Source organism: Doryrhamphus excisus, linkage group LG2 (genome assembly GCF_037039965.1).
Source record: "Doryrhamphus excisus strain RoL-2023G ecotype Guam linkage group LG2, RoL_Dexc_Guam_v1.1, whole genome shotgun sequence".
Classification (NCBI taxonomy): domain Eukaryota; kingdom Metazoa; phylum Chordata; class Actinopteri; order Syngnathiformes; family Syngnathidae; genus Doryrhamphus; species Doryrhamphus excisus.
Window position 1 is genome coordinate 26,638,511 of NC_136358.1, and position 25,686 is coordinate 26,664,196.

General features: G+C 43.5%; 3 protein-coding genes across 3 annotated transcripts; 1 reads left to right on the forward strand and 2 right to left on the reverse strand.

Moving 5' to 3' along the window:
* Positions 1–776: 776 nt before the first annotated feature.
* On the forward strand, positions 777–14,193 carry cdc42ep1a (CDC42 effector protein (Rho GTPase binding) 1a). Its single transcript, XM_058061277.2, has 3 exons — positions 777–926; positions 7,864–8,747; positions 12,455–14,193. Exons 2-3 carry the CDS (start codon positions 8,285–8,287, stop codon positions 13,147–13,149), a joined length of 1,158 nt encoding a protein of 385 aa, XP_057917260.2. The 5' UTR covers positions 777–926; positions 7,864–8,284; the 3' UTR covers positions 13,150–14,193.
* Positions 14,194–14,943: 750 nt separating this feature from the next.
* On the reverse strand, positions 14,944–22,464 carry sh3bp1 (SH3-domain binding protein 1). Its single transcript, XM_058061282.2, has 18 exons — positions 21,791–22,464; positions 21,165–21,207; positions 20,954–21,058; positions 20,799–20,875; positions 19,863–19,974; positions 19,701–19,777; positions 19,519–19,606; positions 19,076–19,144; positions 18,911–19,001; positions 17,333–17,469; positions 17,129–17,240; positions 16,961–17,042; positions 16,799–16,879; positions 16,615–16,728; positions 16,455–16,552; positions 16,047–16,200; positions 15,695–15,969; positions 14,944–15,238 (listed from the first exon to the last, which is right to left on the reverse strand). The coding sequence occupies exons 1-18, from the start codon at positions 21,838–21,840 to the stop codon at positions 14,988–14,990; spliced, it is 2,016 nt and encodes a 671-aa protein (XP_057917265.2). The 5' UTR covers positions 21,841–22,464; the 3' UTR covers positions 14,944–14,987.
* An 88-nt stretch (positions 22,465–22,552) lies between these two features.
* pdap1a (pdgfa associated protein 1a) lies at positions 22,553–25,499 on the reverse strand. The gene is made up of 6 exons (XM_058061278.2): positions 25,332–25,499; positions 24,646–24,728; positions 24,493–24,567; positions 24,289–24,413; positions 23,626–23,777; positions 22,553–23,547 (listed from the first exon to the last, which is right to left on the reverse strand). The coding sequence occupies exons 1-6, from the start codon at positions 25,342–25,344 to the stop codon at positions 23,513–23,515; spliced, it is 483 nt and encodes a 160-aa protein (XP_057917261.1). The 5' UTR covers positions 25,345–25,499; the 3' UTR covers positions 22,553–23,512.
* Between the last annotated feature and the right edge of the window lie 187 nt (positions 25,500–25,686).

The window sequence follows — 25,686 nt, forward strand, 5'->3', positions numbered from 1 at the left end:
TTAACAATAGTGTTGTATTTTTTGGGGGGCATTTAAGAGTTGTTTCCGCTGCTTAACTATAATGACGTCATTGGATGAAATTTCATAATAACATATTTCCCCTTTCTTGACAGTCAGCAGTTGATGGAGGTATTGTGATGATTCACTATTGACATTTAAACGCTGTTTGAACATTGAAATAAATAAAATTCATTCATTTTCTACCACTTTTTCTCACTGGAGCCTTCGGGCGAGAGGCGGGGTACACCCTGGACTGGTCGCCAGCCAATCACAGGGCACATATAGACAAACAACCATTCACACTCACATTCATACCTATGGACAATTTGGTGTCAACAATTAACCTAGCATGTTTTTTGGAATGTGGGAGAAAACCCACGCATGCACGGGGAGAACATGCCCGAGGGTGGAATTGAACCCTGGTCTCCTAGCTGTGAGGTCTGCGCGCTAACCACTCGCCCGCCGCGCAGCCCGAAATAAATAAAATATTGAATATAATTTGTTGTGAGAGCCAGTGTTTACTTCATTAGTGTTGTGAAGTCAGGGCAGGCATATTGATCCAAATATCGATTGCCTTGATACCCGGGATTAGCAGAGTGATACTAGCATGATGACTTTGATATATCTCAGTCATCTTGTATTTGTATTGTCATTTATGTTTAATATCAGATCGATGCCAAAATTTGCAGTATCACCCACCCCGAACCGGCGCTGGTCCCCCCCTCCTCGTGATGGTATCGGTTTTCGTACGACCCGCCCCTTTCCTCGCCCTCCGCGCTACGTCCCTGCACGCGAGCACACGTACACACGCACACACGCACGCACACGCTCCCGCTGGAGAGACTGTCCTGTCAAAGCCATTATCACTCGGACAACTTCAACTTTGTTCTTTTAGGAACCACCTCCAAAGTCTATCCACTTTAGAGGTAAGTTTTCATCTTATGTTCGCATGAAATCTTTTCCCTGTCCCCGTGTCCTTTTATGCCCATTGAGGAATGAATCGAGATTTAAATGGCCATTTCTGACATAAAAGCCATTAAAACACAGAATGCACTTTTAAGTCTGGCTTTTATGGGTATATTTGTGTTTGCTTTATGGCATGAAGTGCTGTGAGAAAGTGTTTCTTATTTTTGTAGTCTCCTTTTGACATAAAAAAGTTAATGTTAGCAAAAACATGTGTTAGCAATAACATAAATTAGGGCTGCGTTCCATTTAGCTTTTTGGGACGCTTGTGTCTTTCATTTTAGTATTCACGTGAATGATTAATGATGTCTATTTTAGATATTCGTATTAATGGGAACGAGGCAGAGTTCTCTGCATGTAGCTTAGGATGCTTCAGTATGTGGCAAGATACTGAATATGGTAAACCTTTTATGGTCTTTTTATGGTGAACTTTGTGGTTGAGAAGAGCCATTCAGCATGTACGCTGGATTCTGGTGAGGAAAGGTGATTAAGATGTGAGAAAATCCTGACAAATGTGGTGTTAATTTTCCATTGGGGGTGGGTGATACTGCGAATTTTGGGATGATCTGACACTAAGTATATACTGTGTTGCCGATACTGATACCAATATTTTTACATAAAATGTTTAACCATCGTTTAATGGTTTTGTGAACAGTGAACATGTACCAACAAACCTGTCAAAATAATATATATGAATGCACGAATTTATAACAATTTAAGAGTGTCCCCTTGAACAGTTTGAGAAAAAAATAAGTCAATTGTGAAAAATATATAAAAGCAAAACGTTCTAAAACTTCTTCTCTAAGTTTGTAAACAATATAACACAATATTAATATGTATGTATATAGTTTATTGTGTAAATGTGGAAAAATATTGCTGTCACCACACTAGTATCAGTTGTAGAATCGATAGAGGCACTGATAGTACTGGTATCGATGCTATTGATATTTGTATCCCCCTATAATGTCCACTCTGTGTGTAGTTAGTGTTTCAGTTTGTCAGAGTTCAGTGTTTCCTCTAGAATTAAATTCGGGGGTGCCGTGCCCCCAAAAGACCCCCCCCAGGTTTATATCATATCATGTCCTTTTAGTAAATCAAATAGCATTATTTATTGACATGAAAGACGGATTACATTAGTTAGTGTTTATTTTGGATTTTGTGGATTATTTTGGAATCTTTATGTTGCTGTGTCTTATGAAAGGTGGGAAGGAGGGGCAGTTGGCCACTCTGCCCCGAAGCTGTAAACCAAGGATAAAACACTGGACTTGTTAAGAGCGACCTCTCAGATTTCTGTCATGAAACTCAACCCGCTGGCCGACATATTTATACACCTCAAGCAGTAACAGCAGCAGAAATATAACATCATTCTAACATGTCTGCTGCCACCACGCTGTGAATTAACAACTTTGATTTAACAAAAAAAAAATTCCATAAACTAAAATCAATGATTGTGCTGGGAGTACATGGACCGTGTTGACGTTTGGTGGCCTTGAGGTGTTTTAATTAGAGAGCATGGCAACACTGGGTTGGGGGGCAGTGGCCTTTTGCGCCCTACAAGTTGCCAGCACACCATAAGGGAGGCCACAGTGTGAAATACCACACACATGCACGCACACGTGCACTGGCAGGAGAGCCTACCAGAAAAAAGCCAATAGTTGGACGAGCACAATCAATAAAAACATGGCCCAGTGAATGACTTGCTGCAGCTGCTATGTCACTATATGCTACACTCGTTGTGTCATTGTGTGTCAGCAGCAGGGAGTCTCCACAAACTGGGAGTACAGTACATCCTCCTTGAGCGAAGGCTTTCACATTTCCTGCTTCTGTATAAACTTCGCCAGATGTGTCATAGTTTTTTTCCTTGCCGTCATATTGCCATCAAATCTTTTGATTAACAGCCACAGTGGTGTGAAAAGATGTTTGCCCGCTTCCTGATTTCTTATTTATCGGCATGTTTTTCACAATTAAATATTTTATATCATCAAACTAATTTAAATATTTCTCAACTACAACACAAATTGCAGTTTTTAAATGAAACATTTTATTATTAAGGGAGAAAAAAAAATCTAAACCTACATGGCCCCGTGTGGAAAAGTGATGGCAGCCCTGTTAAAACATAACTGAGATTAATTGAGAGGTGTGTGTCCCATTGCATATGGCATAAAGTAGCACCACATTTCAGAAAAACATCATACCAAAAGGTAAAATATGGTGGTGGTAGTGTGATGGTCTGGGGCTGTTTTGTTGCTTCAGGACCTGGAAGACTTGCTGTGATAAATGGAACCATAAATTCTAATGTGTACCAAAAAATCCTGAAAGAGAATGTCCGGCCATATGCTGGTGACCTCAAGCTGAAACCAACTTGGGTTCTGCAGCAGGACAATGATCCAAAACCAGCAAGTCTACCTCTGAATGGCTGAAAAAAAAAACAAAGTGAAGACTTTGGAGTGACCTAGTCAAAGACCTGGCCTCAATCCTGTGGCATTACCTTAAAAAAGCTTCATACTCGAAAACCTGAATGACAATTCTGCAAATATGAGTGGGCCAACATTCCTCCACAGCGCTGGAAGAGACTCATTGCAAGTTATCATAAACGCTTGATTGCAGTTGACGTTCTTTTTCCTACCTTAATAATAAGTTTCATTTAAAAGCTGCATTTTGTGTTCAGTTGTGTTGTCATTAACCAATAATTACATTTGTTTGATGAGCTGAAACCTTGAAGTGGAAGGGAGCAAACCGTTTTTCACATCACTGTATGGAAGTTTGACATTATTTCAGGGAGTACCCTCTGTGACCTCTAAGTGTCATTGACGCAACCAGGAAGGGGTCAGTTGCAGAGGTGCGAATTTTGAATCCGAGTGCTGTATTTGTTTTCACACCACTGGATTCCCCAACCATTTTGACAACACGTGGTGGTGTTGGTGAAAGCGCCACAAATGGTCAAACTTCACCCCTTTAGCAACACTTGGCCAAAGGCCTATATGCCCCATTTTAATCTGCACGTTCAGGCAGTAAAAATGTGCCTCATTTTGGCTTTGTTTACAGTCATTTGTTGATGCTTTTAGGAAGTTTTTCCTGGATTTTGTTTTTCTTTAATTCACATATCAACGTGTGATTTTCTTATCTTCAACATGGTTGTTGTACCTTTTCCAGATTTAATTTTTCAGGGAATTATAAACACTGTCGTTGGAATGTGTATTGATGTTGGCCCTCAATCCGTCTTCTGTCTGTAGCCACACAAACGGTGCCTTTACATGTTTGCTGTACTGTAATACAGTGTGTACATTTTATGTTTTATCATTGCATATCAAGGGTGGCATGGGATCTTGGAAAGATTACTTTCTAAAGATGTGATTAAAACTGTCTCACAATAATAATGGCATTAATTAATCACACAATAAATGAAACCTTGATATTTTTTTCTGCCTCTTTAATACAGTTGAAAAGCCAGTATTTCAAGAAATGCTGCAAATGTTTCACAGACATTGCCTGTGAGAAAATATGTATGCCTCAACTTTATACAGTATAACATGAATAAAGAGGTGTTTTCTGCTGCTGCTGTCAGAAAAAAAAATGTAAATTGTTTTGGATTTTTTAAACCAAAAATCCAATATTTTGTAGAGTCATGAAAGCTCAAGCGATCTATTGTAAACTTTACACAAAAGCTAAGCAGTTTTATGTTTTGCTTTTTCACCCCCATACAATAAGGAAACTGATCTGAAACGTGATCTTAAAATTGAGGTCTGTACCAAACCGCCATTATGACATACAGCCTAAATATACTGGTCCAGATGAGGTGTTCTGAAATCCTTTGTTGCTTTCTTCAGTTCAAAACTAAAATGGATTGCATGACGAGGAAAAGGGGAGATGTTTGCGTTGCAGAATAGGAACGGAATCAACAGGCTGGTCGAAGAGAGTCTGAATATTTGTTGAAGGCTTTACCACATTTTCTGGGCCGAAGTGGAAGTGTTGTCCTTGGATTCAAATTGAGCGTGAACGGTGAAAATAGAAAGATTGTAGCGGGCCAAAGGGTGAGTGTAAAAAAAAATGCTGCCTTATCTTGTGTGTTTGTTCACCTGGTTAGCAGGGTTACAGCTTGAAGGACATGAGGGGAAAAAAAAAGTCCACTGATGTCGAACCTACAGCGGAGTCAAGGATTTAGCACCGCAGTCATTCCAAAAGTGTTTGTGTGAAATGTGCTTGTTTCTCACAAGAAAGCACATCCCAAACAGGAAGACTGACAATCCCAGGCAAGATGCAGAAGGAATGAGATATGCGTGAGGTCTGAGCAGGAAAAAAAAAAAAGTCTGTGTTTTTTTAATTAGCACTGATAAATAAAATATGCTTAATGGTGATTATCTTGACAAAGACGCCGTCATTGCACATGAACGTCTATCTCCTACTAAACAAACTAGAACAGAAGATAGGGACATGGAAACAGGAAAGAGCCCTTAGGAAACTATGTACAATGTTTATTCTTGGTCATGGTTTATTTGTTTTTGGACATGCTAAACACGTTTCAGGAAGGTACATCACAGTTATACAGTTCAACATGCCCGAAAAGGAGTAGGTAGAAGCAGAGACAAAGCACTCCAATTCTGCCAGTAACCAACATCCACGATTTTATCACAACAGAAGGGTGGTCATGCCAACATTTGTTAATGATGGACAACAGATGCAATCACAAAAGGCATTTGTTCCATTCCATTTAATATGGAAAACAATGGAGGGGGCACAAAGGACTCGTTACATCACAGGAAAACCCTCTTACTGCTCTTTAAAAGGATATATAAATAGTAATAGCAAACAACAAATTAGACTCTTCTTTTCCTGGTAACTTCCCATGTTTGCTTGGCCCATTGTTTTAGTACATTAGGTCCCAGGGCAAAATGAAAGCAACTGTCCAACAAGGCTGTTAGGTACCCCTGGATAGGCAGTCAAATAGACAGATTCAAGAAAATTACTCTAGTACGATAGTAATCCCTCGTTTATCATGGTTTATTGGGCCCAGAGCCAACAGTGATAAGTGAATTGCTTTGATTATTATGTCTTACAGACACGGCAGACATCTTATGGCTCTGTTAGTTTATCCACAATGAGAATAATTAATAATAAAGATGAAAGTTGTCTCCGTGTGTAGCTTGAGACCACGTAATCTTTGCCGCGGGGGAGCAACAGCAAATAATGACGGGCGTTTCATGTCAGTTGACTGATGACATTTGACATCAAAGTGATTTTTATGCGATCAAGCAACCCACACTACCTTTCACTATATGCGTTACATTAACGCCCAGTTTGGACTTTTAGGAAAAACAATCAGACTGCACTTCCAGAATAACAAACAAAAAACAGACTGTGTACATATATTTATACTGTTATTCTGTATATTTTGTATTTTTCATTTTTTTTTAATAGATGTGTCTGCACCTACTGTACCAAAACAAATTCCTAGTATGTGTTTGATCATACCTGGCAATAAACCCTTTTGATTTCTTTGCAATTGACCGCTAGCTTGCGATCCATATAATGGGCAAGAATTTTGAGATGAGATATGGTTTCTACACATTGTATTCCTTTATATTAAATACAAAATGCCTATAAAAGTACACTACGGTGGGACACTAGAGTCGCCATGTGCTTCCCAGCTCTCTCTTCCTGTCCGGACAGGAGCCTGTACCCGCGAGAGGTGCATATTTTGTGGTAACAGAAGAAGATTTAGAAGATTATCTAGGGTATGTCCAAGCCTTGCGCACCCCCCCAGGCAGGCCGCGACCAGGATTACAGCATTAAAGTTATTAGCGTATGTTTATAAAGCCTGGTGGTGCTTTACAGGCTATTTATCTGACACCCAAAAGTGCTAGCTTCTATGTTTATGTGACCCTGCAAACACATAAACAAGTACAAATGAGAGCCGTCACTATTTAGCCCGGGGGAATCCAAAAAGGGGGGGGTTGATGTGGGTGACTGCCTCTGTGTTGTGGTCAAAAGGTCTTTCAATGGATTACAGGCAGAGACGATACATCAGAGCTTCCCGTAAGCACGGAGCCAGGGTAATTAACGACCCCATGTGTGTTCCCATAATCCGGAAGGTTATCAATTAAACCAAACCTTGCTATGGTATTTCCCCCCCTGTCTTTTGAGTCTGTGAATGTTCCTTTAGTTTAGTTCATGGGAATGTGCACAAGGTCCCCGTGGGCCTATGCCCACTCAGCTTCAACACGTGTGCCATTTTTGTTTAGCTTGGCTTGATATGGCTATGATCAGGGCTGGTATGCGGTGCGTTTCCTCCCTCGTTCAGCTTCCAGATGCCCCTCTTAAAATGCCAGCCGTGGGGGGAAGTGGAGCGAAGGGCTCCGCCACTGCGGTCAGCTGCAAATTAGAAAGACTGCCTCGGACCTGACGTCGCCCCCATCTCTTGAACCATAGCACGTCATTAATGAAAGCATGTGTAGGAGGCCTGTCTGCTGCTCCGTGCAAGAACCAGAGCGGCCTTATGTTATGAAAATATTTATGAATTGGCTATCCATTACTGCTGCTAGCGAAGAACAGATGATGAAAAAAAATGACTATTTCCTACAACATACAATATATACTGTCAAAAAGTGGAAAGTGAGCCAAGATCAGGCTCCTTTGGGCAACGGCCAGGACAGTTAAGACAGGACAAATAGAAGCAGACTGTCTTATGCACAGGGGGGGGGGGGCTTTGGTCTAAATTTAGATCCTTCCAGAACTGACATTTGGAGCACAGAATAATACAAACATGCAGAGGACAAAGACTCGTAAGCACGTTTCTAAGTATAAGAAAGCGTCTCAGCTACCACAACTGCTAATGTCATCTATTTCTTCCTCCTGCCTCCATTTTAAAGATAGCCCTCCTCGCTCTGTTTTTGCTCTCCATAGATGGTTCCACGGCGAGACCGCAGAACCATTTGCAGCTGGACTCGGACCTATTTCTGAGCTGATGTCGACAAAGCCAAAGCGAGGGAAACCAGTGACTTGACTGCAGTCCAACTGGCGAGACTTCTTCTCAGGGACACAACTGCACAGTGTTTTGGGCAATTTATGACCGTCTCATTCTGCCAGCTCTGCAAAAACAATGACCAGCAAAGAGTGGGATGGATTATGGCTTGCACATGATAAACATAGATAATGTTCCAGTTACTCGCCTCAACTTCGTAGTCGTTTAGATTACATGCTTCCGAGATCTTGGAGAACCTGCTTGGGGCTTTTCTAAGGTCCATATTTTTCAGTTGAGTCGAGGTACTACTTGGGTATAAAGTATTTCCGTACTATATTATTTTCAGTATTAAGCATTGTGAACATGAATCTTCAAGAAAAGCTCTCAGGCCTAAAAGGTCTGGTTACGCACTCTCACAGCAAGCGTCGCTTTAAAGCTGACCTCACGGTGGACATGATCAGCCCCCCTCTGGGCGACTTTCGCCACACCATGCACGTTGGCCGCGGCGGTGACGTGTTTGGGGACACGTCCTTCCTCAGCAACCATGGCGGCTCAGCCAATGGAGAAACAAATTCTCCGTCCGCACCGGACAACAAGCTCGGAGCGTTTTTTTCCAGGAAACTGCAACAAATCCGGAGGGGCTCTGACAACCGACCCAGGGAGGGAGCCAAGGATGCGTCGCTGCCACCACCGGCCATTTCTCCGATCATCAAGAATGCCGTCTCACTCCCTAGGCTGGACGTGGACATCTATAACGGGAGTCCCACCACTAAGGTGCTCTTTCCCAGTTCTCACAGCACGCCGGGGGAGAGGAAAAGTTCTTATGGTGAGCATTGTGATACTTATTGGAATGTCTGAGCTGGCCGACATAAGACGACCCTGAATATAAGATGAACCCTCTTTTTAGGAAAATACACTCGCCTTGCCTTAGCTTACCAAATGCGCAAACTTCATTATCTGAAACTTTGGCATCGTTTAAAACACGAATACAACATTCTAACTACATTTATGGTCAGAAAAGTGGAAAAAGCATGAATGGTCCCCTTTAAATGGATTTTTTTTTTAGTATATCTACTATATTGGGTAATATGACTTAAAAGGTGACTATAGGGGTGTTATTTCATGTCCACAGAGCTCTAATACTGTAACGTAATTTGATTTAGGGATGATGTCAGCACATCATTTAGACGCATTAAGATGGAAATTGTAGAGCAGAGAGTTGCTACAAAGCCAACATTTCTAACTTCCTCTGGACTTGGTAGAAAGACAAAGACATAAAGGCCACAAATGAGAACATTTTCCTTTTTTTAAAGTAACACATTTCATTCATTCCTTTTCTACCGCTTTTTCCTCACGAGGGTCGCGGGAGGTGCTGGAGCCTATCCCAGCTGTCTTCGGGCGAGAGGCGGGGTACACGCTGGACTGGTCGCCAGCCAATCACAGGGCACATATAGACAAACAACCATTCACACTCACATTCATACCTATGGACAATTTGGAGTGGCCAATTAACCTAGCATGTTTTTGGAATGTGGGAGGAAACCGGAGTACCCGAAGAAAACCCACGCATTCACGGGGAGAACATGCAAACTCCACACAGAGATGGCCGAGGGTGGAATTGAACCCTGGTCTCCTAGCTGTGAGGTCTACGCGCTAACCACTCGACCGCCGTGTCGCCAAAGTAATACATATATTCCTAAAATAATTTTATAGTCTACAGCTTCTCTGCAAACAGGTTAGGGCTTTTCTTCCGGTTACTCACGTCTGAATTGGGGTGTTTTTATTGTAATGAGTGATATTTGTCGGATAATGTAAAGATTATTCTTAAAAGGGAGGTCGTCTGATATTCATGATTGTCTTAAATTAAGGTCACTAGTGTAATTCATGCATGGATATCAGTGACAAAAATGATGCACAATGTAGGGTTGTGGCCTTACATAATGTAAATATGAAGATACATAGCTAATGCAGCTTCTCTGTAAACGCCCACTGTCATACATACTGTATGTATAATACAGAATAATCCCTGGGATTATGATTGGATGAAACAAAGCAAACCTCAGAAGTGAGGGTCAAACCAGTTTGTGAACTCGAGCGAGGACTTGGCAACAGTACAGGGGCTGCAGTAAAAACTCATCCATCAGGTCTACTCAATTATTTGGACTGATTTGCCCCAGATGGTTTTATGGACCACCTTGGCCCGCTATCTGCTGCTCCTGCACCGATAAAAGGCAGCCATCCAGACACAGCAGACAATAAGCTGTCAGACTGTGTCTGAATGACCCACATTAACACCGCATTCAGGATTTATGCTGCATGTCTGCCTGTGTGGTGTGTGCCGTGTATGTTTATGTACACATGCGTGTCAGATGCATGAACATGCTCAGTGTTTCTATGACACACAACTTTTTAAGTGTTGCGTTTAAAATGTATAATTAGGACTGGGAGGGGCTTTTTTTTTAGCAGATTTATTGTCCTGCAATTACTATATAGGGTCACACAGTCCATTCCCATCCCGTCTAGTATATAGTGCTGAAGTCATTTTGGTCATGTGATGTCATATGTTAGGGAGACCTGGGTTTGAACATGTACCCAATGTAAATATTTAAAAAAAAATATACAATGCAAAGTTTAATGACCAGGGAATATCAAAAAGAAGACTAGGTTCAGCTACAGAGGGCAGAGGCAGTAAATAATTAAGTTTAAATGTGAATTATATTGAACATAAGTATATATACACACAATACTGTACTTTATATACTGGTACCAAATCATTTCTCTTTATAAATATGCACAGTTTTTTTCAACAATTTTGTGTAGTTTTAATCCAACACACCCTTCAGTCCCGATGGAAGTACGACCCAAATGAATGGGGCCACAGAGCAGCATGTGGAATCTATGGAGTGAGGGGGGGGGGTCACGTCCAAATGCGCTAGTTGTGATATTAGAACATTTGATGCGAGAGGGAGGAAGAAGACAGGATGCTGAACCTCCTACCAGGCCACGGGTATGGATGTCCGGGCTCCTGGTCTTGCTTCTGTGCTCACCATCAGTGGATTCAGTCCCACAGGCAGGACACGTGGCCTGCATGGACCAAACCATCCACTTCATATCATTCACATCAGATTATCAAGGCTAGTGCTAACTTAACCTTAGCAAAGCAATTCCAATATAAACATATTTTATACATATATAAACATATGTTATACATATATAAACATATGTTATACATATATAAACATATTTTATACATATATAAACCCTCCAAAACCTCAGCAGATTCAATAAACACAAGAACACGGGTCTCCAGCAAAGTGACAAAGAGGAAAAGTTTTGAAAACAAAATGGTTGAAATGTTTACAAGACCACGTGATCAAAAATGACCAAACGCTTGAAGACGCTCACCTGCAGTTGACGTCCGTATCTTCTCTTCCCACGCAACTGAGGAGCATGAAGTCAGCAGCTTATATAGCCTCTTCCTTCATGATTGACTAATTGAACCCAGGTGAGCATGTCATGTCATGTCATGGTGCCTTCAAGGGCCAAAGAGGGTGTGGGATTTCTCCAGGTACTCCGGTTTCCTCCCACATTCCAAAAACATGCATGGTGACCAGTCCAGTACGCCACTTCTTGCCCGAAGTCAGCTGGGATAGGCTCCATCATACCCGTGTGACCCTAGTTAGGATAAGCAGCACAGAAAAAGTTGGATGGATGATGGATGGATGGATGGATGGATGGATGGATGGATGGATGATGGATGGATGGATGGATGGATGATGGATGGATGATGGATGGATGGATGGATGGATGGATGGATGGATGGATGATGGATGGATGGATGGATGGATGATGGATTGATGGATTGATGGATGGATGGATGGATGATGATAGATTGATGAATGGATGATGGATGGATGTATGGATGATGGATTTATGGATGGATGATGGATGATGGATGTATGGATGGATGATGGATGTATGGATGATGGATGGATGGATGGATGATGGATGTATGGATGATGGATGGATGTATGGATGATGGATGGATGGATGGATGGATGGATGGATGGATGGATGGATGGATGATGTATATATGTATGGATGATGGATGGATGTATGGATAGATGATGGATGTATGGATGATGGATGGATGGATGTAAGGATGGCTGTATGGATGGATGTATGGCTGTGACAACGGTAACTGAGTTGGCAGCGATCGGTTTGATGGTGTATGCTGCCCCCTGTTGGACGTATTTGTTACAGGTTGTGAGTGCACGTGGGTCTGGAATAATCACCAAATACATTTTACTTCATAACATAACAATTCAGCAAATCAAAATAAAAATAAGTCTTAGAGATTCTCACAAAAAATACTTAAAAAAATGAGCTTGGCGTGGGGAAGATAATAATTTATTGAATTAATGAAAAAAATGACAGTAAATATGAAAAGCAAAGCAAGTTAGCCATTTTGATTTGTCAGCCTTTCCAACAAGACCAGCAACGTTCATTCCGTGATGTTCGTCTCTTCCTCAGGTTTGGAGTCTGGCTTTGTCACCCTTCCTCGTCTGTCCCGCTCCGAGCGCCAGCAGCCCTCCATCTCCAGCCCCGCCCCTTACTCCTCCGACGTTCACCGCGGCTCTCTGACCGACCCCACCGACGCCATCTTATCCACCTGCTCGACCTCCGACCCCAAATCCGCCGCCTACTCCACCTCCCTCTCCTCCCTGGACACCTTTAACTTTGACCTGGGCCCATCCCTCATGAGCGAGGTTTTCGGCTTACTCGACGGCCACCCCGAGGGAGACGGTCCATCCTGGGAAAGAGAGGACATGGGGTCGGCGTGGGGGCTCACCAACGAGGGATCGGAGATGGACTCGGCTACTATCTCCTACGTGGACTCCCTGCTGAGAGAGGACTGTGCAAGCGGGAAGAGTCCGCACGCCGCCGAATGGGATGACGACGACGTGGAGGCGAACGGAACGATGACGAGACTAGCGGATACGCCGAGTGGAGGGTCGCCTGAGCGAGCCGTGCCGGGCGTGAGAATGGAGAGCGAGCGCTTCCAGAGTGCCGCCGATGTGCTCGCACGCCATTATGGAGGTCACGGCCTCTGGAAGGGACACGGCAGGATGGAGGCGGCTGATTCAGAGATGAGGGGCGTCGGGCGGCTGAAGAAGAACGTGAGCAGAAGCTACGCCGAGGATGAAGATGATGAAATCAAAGTCTAAACAGGATTGCAATCCGACCAATCATCAACCTGGACGATGACGTGACACTCATACTTCAAACTTGTTGCCTGGTAACCGGAGTCCTCGTTTTTAAGGTGGAACCCGCTCATGTCAACAACCCTTGTTTTGTCGCATCAGTCGACGTTTGAAACCCTAAGTGGTCGTTTCTATGAAACCTGTTGTTGCTAACGACGTCCGCTACTAGTCTGTGATGTATTGTGACATCGGAGAAGATCCTTGCACATTCAGAGACGCCATCTTGATCCTTCATGATGGCTGCCACGTATCAGCAGCTCGGACCGGGCATGCGGCCATTGTTGATTTCTCCACAATTTCACTTTTATGCACCACACGAGGACCACCTGTGATGTCTATTTGAAAATTGACTTCCTGTTCAGTGCAAAATTAGGGCACCAAGTGTATAAAGACATCAGCCTTTTATTAGCATTTACACAACAGCGGTATAAACCTTAAAGCAAGACACAACTCCTCCTCTTCCTTGGACCGGGTCTAACTAGCAAGGGATGTTGATTTCAAAGGGTTGTCAACCAGTGGGTTCCACTCGATTTACGCACGCTGCAAGAACACTTCCGCTGAGGATGAAGCAAGAGAGGAAACACTAATGTTACTCAAAGTACAAGCGCTGCCATTCACTTTATACTTCCTCCTGTATAGAAGAGGATGTCAGTGTAAACCGGCTTCCTTTAAAGCCACTCCTGGTTCCAGGCCGTCACTTTTAATCAGCCATACGCTTGATAATAATCCTATTATGATATGACTGATAACTCAAGGCTGAACTATGTTATCCTTCCTTTCATGCTGCAGACATTTTTAGTAGAAATACTCCGTGCACCTTTAATGAAGAGTAATTCTGACTCCTGTATGTTTTTTTTTTTTTAACAATCATAATCCCTATGCTGTTTCCTTCCTACACAAAATGTACATGCAAATATGAATATGTACCTGCTATAGCACCTTCCGTCCAAGTTGTATACGTCATGTTTCACGTGCAGCTCAATAAATTCAAATATGCTGCAAAGGTTACGTGATTTCTGGAGATCCATTTTTCAGGTTTTTGCAGATGAGTTCCAGTTCTTCATAATATTCCATATTTTGTCTATTGTTCACATTTTATGAGATACAGAATTTGGGGGTTTATATCATGAGATCAATTAAGGGATAAAAAGTACAAAAGAGTCATAATTATGAGATTTATTTATTTATAATTATGAGAGTCATAATTATGGCATAGGAAAGACAGAATTGATGTGATAAAAATGTGGTATTGTGAGATAAAGTCATAATTATGAGATTAAAAATGACAATTATGAGACACATACTCATGACTTTCTATCTCATATTTTCTACATTTTATCTCAATATTTTGACTTTCCGCTCTCATAATTGTCTCAGATCATAATTTCGACCTATCAGACTTTTTAATCTCATACTTATGATTTTCTCGTTCATAATTCCAACTTTATTTTAATCTCATATGACTTTATCTTTCATTGTTAATCTCATAAATTCAACCTTTAATGTCAATATTATGACTATATGCTCTCATAATTTTCAGAGTGTGGTGGAGAGATGTAATAAATATTAATGTCCAGACTTTATTAGCTGAGAGGTGTGCTATTATTTTGAAATCCAAACCTTTGTGTAAATAAATACATTAATTAAGTACAATGAACTCAAACAATACTCAGATACACCATGGACAAAAGTATCGGGACACCTGTGGTTACACCTTCCTGAAATGGAACTAGGGCGTGTTTGTGAGGTCAAAGGTGAGGTTTAGGTGTTTTGGGTCAAGTTGTGATCCTCTACATCTCATCTTACTGCGCCTCCGTCGTCTGTACCGCAGGGGGGAGCGGTGGAGGGCAGTTTGGGGCTTTAAGTCCGTACTTTTTAAACTGTGGCTTTTTGAGGCCCGCCGGTTGAACTGGAGGAGTCACTCCCGTGGTGCCACTGTGGGTGGCTGTGGGCGCCGAGGGGGCTCGTGGCTTGGGCGGCACCGGGGCTTTGGGTTTGCTGTAGAGAACCGTCATCGGCTCGTTTGCTTTTCTCACACTGGCGCATCTCTTTGCTGCGAATGAGAGGCAGGGATACAGAATAATAATCATAAAAAGTAAGCCCACTGGGACGATTCATTAGTGGCCCGCAGGACACTAGTTTGAGGCCCCCGCCTTGATATGAAAGTTTAATGTTAGTGCGGCCCGCGCAAGTTTGATATGGATGCTGTATGGTATCATGTACCCAGAAAAAATTATTACGTTTGATTCATGTTCATGTTAAAGGTTAAATAACTGTTAATAGTTATCCTCCCTATCCGTGTGGAAGTGGTAAGTTTTTGGCTATTTAAGTTTAAAGGAAATAACTTGAAGGCTACCGTTTAGGTCGCTAGCTCTCTAGTTTGCGAGTTAGCATGTGTCTTGTTGTTTTTTTTGAAAACCTGATGTGGCCCAGTCTCACCCAGACCCTAGCTCCAGTGGCCCCCAAGTAAATTGAGTTTGAGACCCCTGTCATAGAAGGTTTGACTCACGTTTGTTTGGTGTGATCCTCACAACGTCTTTAGGAGCGGTAAGAGGGGCCTCCGAAATGGACACCAGCGGTTCCAAGCACTGTTTCTGGGCTTGGTCTTTGGTCTCTCCTTGGTTGGATCCCGCAGTTGGGGTCGGCTGCGTCGGGTTCTGGTTGAACGACAAGGTGGGTTCTGGCACGGGTGTTTCTTTTTGCAGCCTTGCCGCCTCAGATGCCCATGCTGAGCGCCTGGCAGAAACAGGCTTCATGGAGGAGACACCATCTTGAGAAGATATGCTGAATGGAGAAAAGGTGAAGATGATCAATGAAATGCTTTGCTAACCTTCCAGCTAGCTAGCTGGCTACCTGGATACCTGTTTGTCTTGGAGAGAGGGAGGTGGGAAGAGGAAGAGGAGGCTGTGGAGGATGAGGGGACGGTTCTGCTGAGTGGCGCCCGTTCTGACACGGAGGACTGGACTGGAGGATCAACTTGGACCTCGGGGGCCTCTGGGACCTCAAAGGACACCCCTGAACAAACATCAAGAATGTTTTCAACGCATTCATTGCTGCAGTGACGTCAGCCTCCCTCTGTCAGACTGTTATATTGAGCTGTGATCTTTTGCAATTTCCAGTGGGTTGACTAGCTCGTCATGAGGATTTTTCATAGCTGATGATTGGCACCTGTCAAACAAACAGCTGCCATTTTATACCAAGCTAATGATCTGAGTGTGATGTAGCGAGATATAAATAGATTCTACTTGAAATAAAGGTGGGGTTCGTACCTTCAGGGAAGAGAGTGGCGCTGTATTGAATAAGAGGCTCGATAACTGTTACCACCTGGACTGAGGAGGCGGACGCCATGTCGAGGAGAGGGCTCTCCCTAAACAGGAAGAGGTCGTAGTGTGTGGTTGAAGAGAGTAAAAAAACATGGCCGACAGTTACCCGTCAGCTCGCGGCCAGAGCAGGTTAGGCCCGAGTACGATGGCGATGTTGCTGGGAGTCATCTTGTTGGAAGACTGCTGCTGGGACAGCAGGGACAAGAACTGGACCAGGTACCTAGTCCAAAAAAAAAAAAAAAATAAGTGTTATGACAACATAGTTTGATGACACGTTCAAAGACCAACACCTGAGGTTGTTGTAGTTCTCCGGGGGCAGCTTCTTCAGCAAAGCTCTGAACTTCTCCAGCTTGTCACTCATGTCTTTTTCACTGTAAAAACAAAAAACACAGCATCAAGTCTTCAATCACAGATACTGTATGAAAGGTGCTGGGTGTGGACTTTTTCCGCACCCTGCTGCTTTAAACCAGTCGTGGTAGAGTTCAGAGGTCATTAGAGGTTCAGGGAGTTCTCGCAGGTAACACTTGAGAGCACCTGAGAATGGCAGCCATTCCAGATTAAAAAAAACACTATTTATTCCAGTATATCAATGCGTGAATAGATCTACTGTAGATCCTCACCAGCCACAGCATGAGGATCCATGCTGAACTCGCTATGGTCAACCTTCCCCTGATCCAAACAAGTCTTTAGCTTCTTCACTACCGAGGCCGCAGCCGCCAGCCGAAAGAGACCCTGAAGTGGAAGCAGTAGGGCATGTTAGTCATCCATTACTGGTTCTATCTTCATCAGATACGGGGAACGCGGGATCCCAATCCCAATCCCACCTCCTCTTTCATTCCTGTTCTGAGCAGCATATGAACGCACTCTTGGATGGGTGCAGCGATTTCGTTGTTGCTTTCCTGCAAATGAGAGACCAGCGGCTCCCCAAAAACCTTCCGTCCAAAAGGGTTCACTGGCGACCCTGCAGGACATCACATAAATTATTACATTCATTTTATAAATGTATAATAAATAATGTTTACAATGTTATTCAATGTTATTCATGCATTCATTCATTCATTCATTTTCTACTGCTTTTTTCCTCACAAAGTGGGTGCTGGAGCCTACCCAACTGTCTTCGGGCGAGAGGCGGGGTACACCCTGGACTGGTGGCCAGCCAATCACAGGGCACATATAGACAAACAACCATTCACACTCACATTCATACCTATGGACAATTTGGAGTCGCCAATTAACCTAGCATGTTTTTGGAATGTGGGAGGAAACCGGAGTACCCGGAGAAAACCCACGCATGCACGTGGAGAACATGCAAACTCCACACAGAGATGGCCGAGGGTGGAATTGAACCCTGGTCTCCTAGCTGTGAGGTCTGCGCGCTAACCACTCAACCGCCGTGCCGCCAAATTAGATTTCATTGGCAGGAAAAAGCATTTAATTTGTTAGATTGCCTTTCTAAAATTGTATTTAATTGTATTGATAATAAGTGGTTAGCGCGCAGACCTCACAGCTAGGAGACCAGGGTTCAATTCCACCCTCGGCCAGACAGCTGGGATAGGCTCCAGCAACCCCCAAAGACAGCTGGGATAGGCTCCAGCAACCCCCAAAGACAGCTGGGATAGGCTCCAGCAACCCCCAAAGACGGCTGGGATAGGCTCCAGCAACCCCCAAAGACGGCTGGGATAGGCTCCAGCAACCCCCAAAGACGGCTGGGATAGGCTCCAGCAACCCCCAAAGACGGCTGGGATAGGCTCCAGCAACCCCCAAAGACGGCTGGGATAGGCTCCAGCAACCCCCAAAGACGGCTGGGATAGGCTCCAGCAACCCCCAAAGACGGCTGGGATAGGCTCCAGCAACCCCCAAAGACGGCTGGGATAGGCTCCAGCAACCCCCAAAGACAGCTGGGATATGCTCCAGCAACCCCCAAGACAGCTGGAGTAGGCTCCAGCAACCCCCAAGACAGCTGGAGTAGGTTCCAGCAACCCCCAAGACAGCTGGAGTAGGTTCCAGCAACCTCAAAGACAGCTGGAGTAGGCTCCAGCAACCTCAAAGACAGCTGGAGTAGGCTCCAGCAACCTCAAAGACAGCTGGGGTAGGCTCCAGCAACCTCAAAGACAGCTGGGGTAGGCCTCAGCAACCTCAAAGACAGCTGGGGTAGGCTCCAGCAACCTCAAAGACAGCTACGGTAGGCTCCAGCAACCTCAAAGACAGCTACGGTAGGCTCCAGCAACCTCAAAGACAGCTACGGTAGGCTCCAGCAACCTCAAAGACAGCTGGGATAGGCTCCAGCAACCTCAAAGACAGCTGGGATAGGCTCCAGCACCCACCACAACCCTCGTGAGGAAAAGCGGTAGAAAATGAATGAATGAATTGATAATTTCACCCCCAAAACCACAAACACTGACCTTTTTGGCTGTAATTCTCCTTCAGTTCATTTATATTTCGATCCAGGAAGTCGTGGGAATTTTTGTGGTATTCCGCTTGCAGCTCCAAAAGCTGGAAAATGAAGAAAGAAAATGAAGTTTACTCACATATGTTTGTTTGCAACTTGTATTTTGATTCCAACGTACGCGAATGAAGTAGCTGGCGTAATCATCCTCTTTGGTTGCAAAGTGATACAGGTCTGCTGAGTACTGGTTCTATAAAGACATAAACAACTCAATGATTTACGGTTCAAACCCCAAATGGGAACAACTTATATTCAACAGCAACTCAATATTCCTTTTTTTGACCCTTTCTGTTGAGTTGTGGACTGCTGTAGAGCAGCTACACACAATAACCCGCATTGAAAACTTTCAAGATCTTCCAGAATCTGCACCTATTCCAGTTGTATTTCCTTGGATTTGAGCTTTCCGCCAAAGCAGTTGAAATGGAATTGAAACTTACACTTTGCTATGGTTTAACACCACAATACGACATTCTAAATACATTTAGAGGTCAGAAAAGTGGGAAAAGCATATAAAAAAACATATAAAAAAGCATATAAAGCCCCTTTAAGAATGAACATTAGTGCCTTGATGGTCTCCAACTTCCTCCAAGCTTCTTCCTCCTCGTCCTTGAGCCCATCCTGCTTTGCTTGTGGACCGGTGCTGGCCTGGCTCCTGTGGGTGGACGGGGGGGGGGGTAAAAATATGAAACAATAATCAGTAAACCGCTGCAAGGATGAGTTCAAATCACAAAGTGAGGAAATACAACCGGAGTCGTGCATTATTCCAGTCTGTGTTGAGCTTTGAAAAGTGCTTCTTGTTTTTGAGGATCTCTGGTAATTCTTCCTTGAGGACGAACAAGAAGGCAGGAAGACAAATGACACATAAATAATCATTTAACGGACAAATATTAAAATAATATTCATCACACCTCACTAAGTTTATTCAATGGCTCCAAGACTTCTTTCTCCACTTTCATCTCGTAGTCTGCTAGCAGGCTGGCCAACATCTTCTCCATGAAGCAACACATCTCCAGCACCCGCCTGCCACACACACACACACACACATTTATAGAGGAATACAACATTTATCCAACCACAATTCATTATATTATATTATTATTATTATATATTATTATTAAATAGCTAGGAGACCAGGGTTCAATTCCACCCTCAGCCATCTCTGTGTGGAGTTTGCATGTTCTCCCCGTGCATACGTGGGTTTTCTCCGGGTACTCCGGTTTCCTCCCACATTCCAAAAACATGCTAGGTTAATTGGCTGGAATAGGCTCCAGCAACCCCCCAAGGCAGCTGGGATAGGCTCCAGCAACCCCCCAAAGACAGCTGGGATAGGCTCCAGCAACCCCCCACGGCAGCTGGGATAGGCTCCAGCAACCCCCCACGGCAGCTGCGATAGGCTCCTGCAACCCCCCACGGCAGCTGCGATAGGCTCCTGCAACCCCCCACGGCAGCTGCGATAGGCTCCTGCAACCCCCCACGGCAGCTGCGATAGGCTCCAGCAACCCCCCACGGCAGCTGGGATAGGCTCCAGCAACCCCTCAAAGACAGCTGGGATAGGCTCCAGCAACCCCTCAAAGACAGCTGGGATAGGCTCCAGCAACCCCCAAAGACAGCTGGGATAGGCTCCAGCAACCCCCCAAAGACAGCTGGGATAGGCTCCAGCAACCCCCCAAAGACAGCTGTTCTGTACATTGCTTGAAGCTCCTAATCTGAAAGAGTTCACCATCACAAGATCTTCCTTTTTGATACAGAACTGAAAACATGGTGGCTGACGTGCTTGTCAGGAGGTTCTCACATGAGGGAGGAAACACCACCGAGTCACGGATACCAGAAGGTGAAGCCCTCACCTGATGGGAGACTCCGCGTCAAAGTCTTTGAAGCTTTCCGCCATGCCGACTGACAGCAGCATCAGAGGAAGCTTCTTCTGCGGAGACGCCCACAAACACTTTCTGTACAGTTCACAGTGGTTCCATCATGGCTGACAGGTGGCGTCGTCACGTACCATCCGCTTTTCAGTATCCAGTCCCGACTGGCTCTGCATACAGCCTTGCAACTTCTTATGGAGGACCTGAGCTGCTCTCTTGGCGGGTTCCACCCGCTGCTCCACCTTCAATGCCACGCATACATGCAGTATTACCAAGTATTACCAGAAACACTTGCATATTTTAAGTAGCTCCGGTTTTTATGAGGCTACAGGAGACTGTTCTTCTCACCACAACCAGGTCTTCTTGTAGAAGCTCACTGACATCTTGAGACCTGCAAATATGAATAATATTAACAATAACATAAAGTAATCATTGGCAAAACATTATTATGACAATTTTGTTAGCTATATTGTCATTTATTGTATATAATAATGCAAAAAGTAATCGAGCTATGGTTCAGGAGTGTGTATGACATGAAAACACAAAACCAGTTGGGCGCTCTGGGCAGTTCCTTATTTAAACGCCAGTTTTGAGAACCATGAAGCAGTAGTATTGCAATACACCGAGTTGTATAAAAGAAGCAAACCACAGAATTGCTGTGCATGTTGTTAAAAACGAGATATCGAATGTCATGTTCGTGTAAATAGCGAGTGGCTTTGTGTGCTGGTGTGGTTTTCCCGTGCAGAAGCGCACCGCGCGGGTGCCGTGCAACTGCAACCTCAAACTGAGTCACAGGCAAAGAGCTAAACCGGACCAAAAGTGTAGACATATTTAATACAGCATGTCATAATTCTTGTTCTGATGCTGACTGTGCATCAGTGTATGTTGTGTCAAACGCCATACCAATCACAGTACATACATAAAGTAGTTTTTACAACAAAACACACAAGAGTATTATGGGGGGAAAAACTTACTTTGCAGAAGATCCAAGCTGCTTCAGAATGCTGAGAGACTGTCGGAGCATTTTGGCTGTGTGAGCAATACCTGGCCGACTTGGTGAGCGGCCACCCCAGCCAAGGTCGAGCTGGCTGCTACAGAAGGTATGAAGGTATGATCTACTATCTGCGCTCTCGAGCTGTAAAACACTTCATGAGGAAGTTGCACACATGCAGTTGTGAGTGGAGATTTTTTTTTTTTTTTGACTGGCAAACAGTTCAACTCCCCACCTATTAGCAATCATGAGCAGTTACCTTTATATTTTAGCAGTAAACATGAATTTGAATTTATTTATAACCAAAATGAGGTCAGTTTTAAAATCAATTGAGAAAAATGCGTAATCTTTTCCCTTTTTGGCAGGTGAAGTCTTATTTATTTGAAATAAAAAAGGATGTAACGAGAGCGAATGAGGAAGCTGTCAAGTAGTAACCATTTTTCAATTTTCAATGTGTTGTAACTGTTGGACCACTTGACAGATTTTATTTTATTGTTTCACATCCTTGTCTGCTTTCTACTTTAAACATGACAGATGTTGGGGGAAATGAGCCGTGATGGCAGATTTTCATTCCAGTTTTAGAACACGATAAAACATTTTATTTTAATCTGTTTTATCTTTTGTCTTGAGTTGTAGGCGGCCATAAATGTAGTTATTATATATTCTTACAACTGCTGGACTTTGTAATCTACATACTATGTATTCAAATAATGTTCAATATTGTCAATTGAAGCACAAACCAACATTTAGAGTAAAGCCATTGTCTGATTTTCTTTATTAAATGACTTCAAACACATAAGTGGCAGCTTAACAATTTTACCTTTGTTTTTTTTCCTTAATGCAGGTTGTTATTTTTCCATCGGTGTATATGATTATTGTGTGTTTAAATGCATTTGAAGATTGCTAAACCAAACAATGAAAGTCTCCTAGTATTTTGCTTTTCAGACACAAAAATGTTAAGCGAGTGAGGGTTCCGTTTGAGCAAGTGTGTGAAAATGAGCCGATAAAAGCCAGTGATGCGGTCTTGAGGGGGCCAAAAAGGCAACAAAAGACAAAATCCGTCGTATAGAGGGACAGCGCCTTGCAGAAACAAGGCCACAGACTTTGAGGCAGTTTGATGCAAGGCTTTCCAAAAGTGTTAAGTTGTGTAGCAATTTTAAAAAAATAAGGCTTATCAAAAGGTAGTTCAAGTAATATTCCTTCTGGGTGGAGTAAACAGTAATCATGTCCACTTCATAAAGAATTAATACAAGCTTGATCTACTTGATCATTGGTGTTCTTTTTTACCATCTATTGCTGCATTCCGACAAAAATAAGTCGGAGGGAAAGAGGGACGGTCCCTGCTGTTAGAGTCCCATCAACATGTCAACACCTTATAAAAAAAAACACGTAAAGCCAGGAAAAAAGGAATGCAAATGATCAGCATCGACATGAACTGAGATGGCGCAACAGTAAAGAGTGCGTGCAGCACTTAGAAAACCTGCAGATGAATCCCAAATGTTGCATTTCTCTTCACCTCTTGATGATTTCACCCGTTTTTAATCTGTCCGGACCACATCGTGAGTCCCGCGTCCCCCCTGGTGTTAAAGGAAGCACTGGATGGAGCCCAGGAGCAGCCGTCTTCTGACGCTATTCCAAATTTGTTCCCTCGCCTCTCTCCATCCCTCTGAGACCGATGTGCATGTTGACGTTCTCGGACTGGAGACTAGCGCTTTGCTTTGGCTTCTTCAGCCTCTTTTTCTATGAATAAAAAAGAAAAGATTGTACCATTCAAATTGGAGCCAATGTGAATTTATTGGTCATTTCCTGCCTTCTCACCTTTCCTGAGCTCTTCTCTTTTCTTGGCAGCGTCCTCCCTCTGCTTCTTGATAATAGCAAGTCTGGCCAGGTCCGCTCTCGCTTGCTCAGTCTTCCCCTCGAGCTGAAGCTTCCTGAAGCGTTCCTTGGACTTCTGCTTCTCGATCTCTTCCCTGATAAACATGACAACAGGAAAGATGGCTCATCTTGGAATATTGAGGTGTATTATTTATATTTCTACCGCTTTTTGAGGGTCGAGGGGGGTGCTGGAGCCTATCCCCGCTGTCTTTGGCTGTCTTTGGCCGAGAGGCGGGGTACACCCTGGACTGGTGGCCAGCCAATCACAGGGCACATATAGACAAACAACCATTCACACTCACATTCATACCTATGGACACCTATGGAAACCGGAGTACCCGGAGAAAACCCACGCATGCACGGGGAAAACATGCAAACTTCACACAGAGATGGCCGAGGGTGGAATTGAACCCTGGTCTCTGAGCTGTGAGGTCTTCACGCTAAGCACTCGACCCAGTTTGCACATAGAAAGGATTATTTAAAGTTCTGTTATTTAACGTAGAATTGCAGAGCCAGTTTTTTGTTATTTTACTTGAAGTTTCCGCTGTATACAAACACATAGAATAACAATGTTAGCGATGACGCAATAACTCATTAAAGACCCACCTTTCTCTGCGAGACAGCTCTTTTGGAGCATTGACATCTAATTCCGAAACTTTCTTGTTTTTCTGAGACACGCGGTTGGGGTTCTCAATTTCGATGAGTCCCTCCACGCCGCTCCTCTTCCTAGACTGTATGTAGAAACGACAAAATTTGTAGCAAAAATACAAAAGATGCAGACAGCATAGTCACAATCCCGTCCTTCCTCACCTCAGATTCCTCATCACTGCTACTCTCCTCCTCAGAGTCGGAAGCGCTCTCTTTCTCCACACCAGCATTTTCCTCCTGTTTAAAAACAAAGAAAAGAAAAGAAAAAAACACATAAACACCAAACGCATTCTCTTGAAAAAAGAATTAACTCACCAGCTCTCTCTGTGCTTTCATCTGACGGTCAATCTCCTCAGGATTGCTGAATTGCTTCCCTCTGCCTTTGTGGCCCTTTTTTCCTGCAGATTTACATGTAAGTTATTACAAAACAACAATATTCACCTATGGAAATGATTTACTGAATTCAGTACAATACATATATACCTCAGTTACTGCATGACTGACCTAACTAATTGCTCTGGCATTACATTTCACTTGCCACAGCATTATTATTCACTGTGAAAATAATTTAGTAAATGTTAAGATATTTAACTTAGCAATTATTTGACTGCATCAAATACTCCCACATGCAACGACGAGAAAAAACAGCTACAAGCTGGTATTAAATGTAAAACTGTACATCATGAATAAGCTGTCAAAGGAGGGAAGCTATAGTACACATGGTGACGTTAATGGCGGTAATCGAACACTGGAAAAAAAAATGAGTATAACCGTGCAAATGTTTTCGGGGACCTAACTTTGCAACAAGCAGATACAACAAGCAGACTTAGTTAACTTAGTTTAACACAATTGTATGCACTTTGAACCGTTATGTTTTCCCGGACCGCTAATACCAACATTACCCCACTGCTAACCGGTTAGCATGCTAAAAGCTAAGCATGCACCACAGTATACGACACACATTTGCTAGCTACGATTACCTTGCTAAAAGTGATACTCACCACCTCTCGGCATGATGAAGGCTGACAGCAATAGTACCACTAAACCCTTATAATTACCACTAAATATTTTTCACAACACCGTTAAAACGCGTTAACTTTATCTCTTGGGCGGTTTGTCAGCATTTACTGTAGCTACGTAGCTACTTCGTAAATCCTGTAGCGCATGCGCAGTGGGTAACCATTCGTGACGTTGACTGACAGATACTATCACCAATCAGCTGCACTGATTTTTTTCTGTGAGGCGGCCCTCTTCTCTGACCGGGATATTCAAAATAATTAGGTTGCACTGTACATGCTTTGCACATAGACTTATCTACGTAGAGCTACAAAATAAACATTAAAGATGAAAGAAATA